General features: G+C 42.6%; 1 protein-coding gene across 1 annotated transcript; it reads right to left on the bottom strand.

Moving 5' to 3' along the window:
• Positions 1–4,546: 4,546 nt before the first annotated feature.
• LOC138422947 (H/ACA ribonucleoprotein complex subunit 1) lies at positions 4,547–5,770 on the bottom strand. The gene has a single exon (XM_069558617.1). It carries the CDS (start codon positions 5,490–5,492, stop codon positions 4,860–4,862), a length of 633 nt encoding a protein of 210 aa, XP_069414718.1. The 5' UTR covers positions 5,493–5,770; the 3' UTR covers positions 4,547–4,859.
• Positions 5,771–6,348: the final 578 nt, after the last annotated feature.

Below are 6,348 nucleotides of genomic sequence, written 5' to 3'. Positions count from 1 at the left end.
GGGTTGGTGCAAATGTAATTGCGGTTTCAGACTGTGAATTTTAAATTATTATAACTTGGCTATACATCTTTATTAATCAAAATAGAAACCATTACAGTCAACAACACATTTCTGCCAATGAGAAATAAGTTTGTTTGTCCCTATAGCTTACTCCTTGGAAGAAAAGTTATGACCAACCTAGACAGCATATTCAAAAGCAGAGACATTACTTTGCCGACTAAGGTCTGTCTAGTCAAGGCTATGGTTTTTCCTGTGGTCATGTATGGATGTGAGAGTTGGACTGTGAAGAAGGCTGAGCGCCGAAGGATTGATGCTTTTGAACTGTGGTGTTGGAGAAGATTCTTGAGAGTCCCTTGGACTGCGAGGAGATCCAACCAGTCCATTCTGAAGGAGATCAACCCTGGGATTTCTTTGGAAGGAATGATGCTAAAGCTGAAACTCCAGTACTTTGGCCACCTCATATGAAGAGTTGACTCATTGGAAAAGACTCTGATGCTGGGAGGGATTGGGGGCAGGAGGAGAAGAGGATGACAGAGGATGAGATGGCTGGATGGCATCATTGACTCGATGGATGTGAGTCTGAGTGAACTCCAGGAGTTGGTGATGGACAGGGAGGCCTGGCGTGCTGCAATTCATGGGGTCGCAAAGAGTCGGACACGACTGAGCGACTGAACTGAACTGAACTGAACTGATAGCATAAAAATCCATGCTCTGGGATTTGACAAACTCTTGGAAAGCATTTTCTGCCTCTTGCTGGTTGTGGAAGTGCTTCCCCTGCAAAAAGCTGTCGAGATGCTTGAAGAAGTGGTAGTTGGTTGGTGAGAGGTCAGGTGAACATGGCAGATGAGGCAAAACTTCATAACCCAAGTCATTCAACTTTTGAAGCACTGCTTGTGTGACGCGCAGTAGGGTGTTGTCATGGAGAAGAATTGGGCCCTTTCTGTTGACCAGTGTCAGCTGCAGGCGTTGCAGTTTTCAGTGCATCTCATCGATTTGCTGAGCATATTTCTCAGATTTCATGGTTTCTCCAGGATTCAGAAAGCTGTAGCGGATCAGAGCAGCAGCAGACCATCAAGCAGTGACCATGACCTTTTCTTGGTGCAAGTTTGGCTCTGGGAAGTGCTTTGGAGCTTCTTCTCAGTCCAACCAATGAGCTGGTCATTGCCAGCTGTTGTATAAAATCTGCCTTTTGTCGCACATCACAATCTGATCGAGAAATGGTTCCCTGTTGTTTTTGTACAAGAGAAGACGACCCTTCAAATTGATGATATTTTTGATTCGCGGTCAGCCTATGAGGCACCCACTTTTCAAGCTTTTTCACCTTTCCAATTTGCTTTAAATGCTGAACAGTCATAGAATGGTCAAAGTTGAGTTCTTCAGCAACTTCTTGTGTAGTTATAAGCTGATCAGCTTCAATGATCCTCTCAATTATTTGTTGTCAACTTCCAATGGCCAGCTACAGCACTCTTCACTGCAAGGCTCTCATATCCTTTGCAAAACGTCTTGAACCACCACTGTACTGTACATTTGTTAGCAGTTTCTGGGCCAAATGTGTTGTTGATGTTGTGAACTGTCTCTGCTGCTTTATGACCCATTTTGAACTCAAATAAGGAAATAACTTGAATTTGCTTTTCATCTAACATCATTTTCCTAGTACAAAATAAATATAAAATAGCAAGTAATGTCATTAGTAAAAAAAAAAACATAAAGTGAGAAATGTGCATTAAAACGATGTATAACATAACCACATTTATTTAAGAATGTATTCCAACATCAACTGGCAAAGTTCAATAATGCAAAACCGCAATTACTTTTGCACCAACTGAATACATGGGTGGACCTAGAGATGATTATACTAAGCAAAGTAAGTCAGACAGAAAAAGACAAATATCATATGATATCACTTCTACATGGAATTTAAAATGACACAAACTTCTCTATGAACCAGAAACATAGAGAACAGACTTGTGTTGCCATATATATAGCTAAGTTACTTTGCTGTACACCATAAACTAACATAACATTGTAAATCATCTGTTCAGTTCAGTTCAGTTCAGTTGCTCAGTCATGTCCAACTCTGCCACCCCATGGACTGCAGCATGCCACGCTTCCCTGTCCATCACCAACTCCCGGAGCTTGCTCAAACTCATGTCCATCGCATCGGTGATGCCATCCAACCATCTCATCCTCTGTCGTCCCCTTTTCCTCCTGCCTTCAATCTTTCCCAGCATCAGGGCCTTTTCAAATGAAGTCAGCTGTTTGCATCAGGTGGCCAAAATATTGGGAGTTTCAGCTTCAGCACCAGTCCTTCCAATGAATATTCAGGACTGATTTCCTTTAGGATGGACTGGTTTGCTCTCCTCAAAGTCCAAGGGACTCTCAAGAGTCTTTTCCAACACCACAATTCAAAAGCATCAATTCTTCAGCGCTCACCTTTCTTTATGGTCCAACTCTCACATCCATACATGACTACTGGAAAAACCATAGCTTTGACTAGATGGACCTTTTTGGGCAAAGTAATGTCTCTGCTTTTTAATGTGCTGTCTAGGTTGGTCATAGCTTTTCTTCCAAGGAGCAAGTGTCTTTTAATTTCATGACTGCAGTCACCATCTGCAGTGATTTTGGAGCCCAAGAAAAGAAAATCTGTCACTATTATTGCTTTCCTATATATTTTCCGTGAAGTAATGGAATTGGATGCCATGATCTTAGTTTTCTGAATGTTGAGTTTTAAGGCAGCTTTTCACTCTCCTCTTTCACTTTCATCAAGAGGCTCTTTAGTTGTTCTTCACTTTCTGCCATTAAAGGTGGTGTCATCTACATATCTGACGTTATTGATATTTCTGGCAAACTTGATTCCAGCTTGTGCTTCATCTAGCCTGGCATTTCACATGATGTACTCTGCACATAAGTTAAACAAGCAGGGGACAATATACAGCCTTGATGTACTCCTTTCCCAATTTGGAAACAGTCTGTTGTTCCATGTCTGGTTCTAACTATTGCTTCCTGATCTGCATACAGATTTCTCAGGAGACAGGTAAGGTGTTCTGGTATTCCCATCTCTCAGAATTTTCCACAGTTTGTCGTGATCTACACAGTCAAAGGCTTTGGTGTAGTCAATAAAGCAGAAGTAGATGTTTTCTGGAATGCTCTTGCTTTTTCGATGGTCCAACAGATGTTGGCAATTTGATCTCTGGTTACTCTGCCTTTTCTAAATCCAGCTTGAACATCTAGAAGTTCACGGTTCATGTACTCTAGAAGCCTGGCTTGGAGAATTTTGAGCATTACTTTGGTAGCGTGTGAGATGAGTGCAATTGTGTGGTAGTTTGAACATTCTTTGGCATTGCCTAATCATCTGTACTTCAATTAAAAGAGCAATAAATGGTAGCCATGATTACTGTTGCTTATTCACCAGTCTAAAGGGGAGATACAGAACCAAAAACTTCCCTTTCCTAAGAAAATCTAACGCCCTGTTGATTTCCTGACTCTAGCCCACAAAGGAAGCTGGGGAAAAGTGGAAGGAGAGGCCATTAAAAGTGCTGAAAGTCAGTTCTTCAAGAGTTATGAGATCAGGGTGAGGAAGGGTAGGTGAGACCACAGTAAATTCTAAGGATTGTTCCACTCAACACATACCCTAAACTCCTTTTTGTTGCCTTTCTACTATGTAGAGGCTGAAAAACTAAAAAAGAAAATCTTCCACCTTCCCAGATGCCTCTGCAGTTGACAGTGGTCACAAGATACAATTCTGGCTGATGACATAATCAGAAATCTGCTGGGGATTTCTGTGAAAGGCTTTGCCACCTACCCTCTTCCTGGAACACAGATGTGGTTGATGACTTGAAGAGTTACAGCAGCCACTTTGCAGTCTTGAGGGAATGGGGGGCGGGAAATCTGATCTAATGCTCTTGAGTCACTTAACTTCTTACCTCTAGACCTCTGGCTATAAACAATAATTTAAAAATTGTATTTTGTGTTACCAGCATTTGGGTCATCTGTTACTTGCTATCATGTATAATCTGAACAGATAAAAGGACTGTTTGATTTTTTTCATCAATGTATCAGCAATATTTTGATAAACATTAAAATGAAAAATAGGTAACCAGAATGTTTAGAACTGGTTACCTATTTGTAACCAAGAAGGGTGCAGGGATTTCTTGGCACACAAATGGTCTCCATCATTTTTGGTCAAGGCCCAGTTCCCTTTCTAGTCCCATAACTCCTGGGCCAAGTCCTCCGAGTCTTCAAACACCTCTTTGGCAGTTAGGGGAGAATACTGAAGATTCAGTAGTCTCTTTGATAATTCCCATTGCACTTTTGTACTTTGCATCTTGACATTTATAGATTTTTACCTAATGCTGTAAATTAAGATAATTGTGCTGAGATCCAATTAATTCAGTTAACTTTCCAGAATAAATACAAGCCAAAGCTTGGTAACAGGGTGGAAGCCTGAGTTCCTTCCTATTGCTTACTCCCTTCTTTCTGATAAAGCTACTGCATGAAGGTCTCAAGAATACTTTTTTGAATTTTCCTCTGCTCTATCCCTATTTCATTTTTTTTTTTAAAGAAATAAAACACTTTATTTACAAAATTCAAATATGCTCCAATTAAAAGCTGTCCCTTTATTAAACACCCACAAAGTTCCGAACATTGTACAAAATGTTAAAACACTTATTCATACTCTTTTGAAGCAAAGTTGCCTGTTCTGCCGCACTCATTTTTGCGTGACGTTGACATTTTAGCTCCACTGTCCTAAAAAGACCAGTTCTTCAAAATTTGCTCAAGAAACAAGTTTCTGATCCACTGAAGTAGATTATGAGGTTAATGCAGAAGTCAACTGGTGAAGTTTCTGTCAACTGTTACACTTAATGTCCTCTTCCTCTGAAACCACCACCCCCTCTTCCTCCTCTGAAACCTCCTCCTCCTCTTCCACCTCTAAAACCACCACCTCTACCACCTCTGCCACCTCTGCCTCTTCCTCCTCCTTGACCTCCCCTGCCACCACCTCTCGGAGGTCCCTTTTCACCAGGAGGTCGAGGTAGAAACCTCTGCAACGGCAGCAGCTTATATGGGTCTATATAAAACTTCTGTAATTTTTTAAAGGAAGATGCTTTCATGTTCTCTGATAATTTAACTGAAAAATAAAAATCTCTAAGCTGTCCAAATATTTCATCCACTTTTCCAATTTGTTCTTTGTTTTCTAAATAAACTGGAGCATTGAAATAAGGTACTTTATTTTCATCTGTGGTACATTTACACACTATGTCATCTTCACAAGGGTGCAGGAACTCTCCTAATAAAACTACTTGTTCTGGAGGTCCTTGGTCTTGGCCTTTGTTAAAGCCTCCGCGGCCGCCCCCTCGTCCGAATCCTCCTCTGCCGCCGCCGCCTCTGAAATTACCGCCGCCTCCACCTCGGAAGTGGTTGTTGCTGCCGCCGCCGCGACCGAAGCCGCCACCTCGATTAAATCCTCCGCGACCTCCGCCCCGAAAAGACATGTTCGCTCCTACCGGCGCCACGTGCACCTCAGGCCCGGGTGCTCATACCCACTCGCCCGGTACTTCCGCCTCACACGAGCCTCTTCAGCCACCGTACCGGGACAAAACTGAAGAGGGGAGGGAATCACCTAGAAACTCGAATAACTGGTTTAGAAAAAAAAGCCAGGCACCTGCGGAAGCAGGTAGGCTGTCGCCTGTCCGAAAGAGCCTTCAATGCTAGAAGAGTATCAGTAATATCTCAACATCAACCGTTACTTTACGACAATCAGCTTCACTTGCCTACTCTCCCTATTTCATTAAATAGAGGTGAAACCAAATAGTCAAGAATCACCTTTGACAACTCCCTTGCCCACTCTATCCTCAAGCCCTACCTATTAATATTTTGGGCTTCCCTGTAGCTCCATTAGTAATGAATCCACATGCAATGAGGAAGACCTGGGTTCAATCCCCGGGTTGGGAAGATGCCCTGGAGAAGAGAAAGCCTACCCACTCCAGTATTCTGGCCTAGAGAATTCCATGGATTGCATAGTCCATGGGGTAGCAAAGAGTTGGACACAACTGAGCGACTTCACTTCTACTCTACTCATTAATATTTTCCTTGAAATCTCTCAAGGCCATCTCCTTTCCATCTCCCCTGCTACCACCCTGGTCTCAATGTCATGAATAAGTTGATGCTTCCCTATTCAAAACCCTCCAGGAGCTCCTTCTCACTCAACATAAAGGCCAACAGCCTACCAGGCCTCATGTGATCTGGTCCCATGTGACCTCTGCAGCCTCTCTCCTCCACTCTTTCCCTCACTCTCCCCATTTCAGCCACATATGTGCAAGGCCCCCTCCTACCCTAGGACTTTTCCTT

The sequence above is a fragment of the Ovis canadensis genome, chromosome 17 (assembly GCF_042477335.2).
Source record: "Ovis canadensis isolate MfBH-ARS-UI-01 breed Bighorn chromosome 17, ARS-UI_OviCan_v2, whole genome shotgun sequence".
Lineage (NCBI taxonomy): Eukaryota > Metazoa > Chordata > Mammalia > Artiodactyla > Bovidae > Ovis > Ovis canadensis.
Note: the sequence above shows the minus strand (reverse complement) of the source record. Positions and strands in the feature narration are given on the sequence as shown.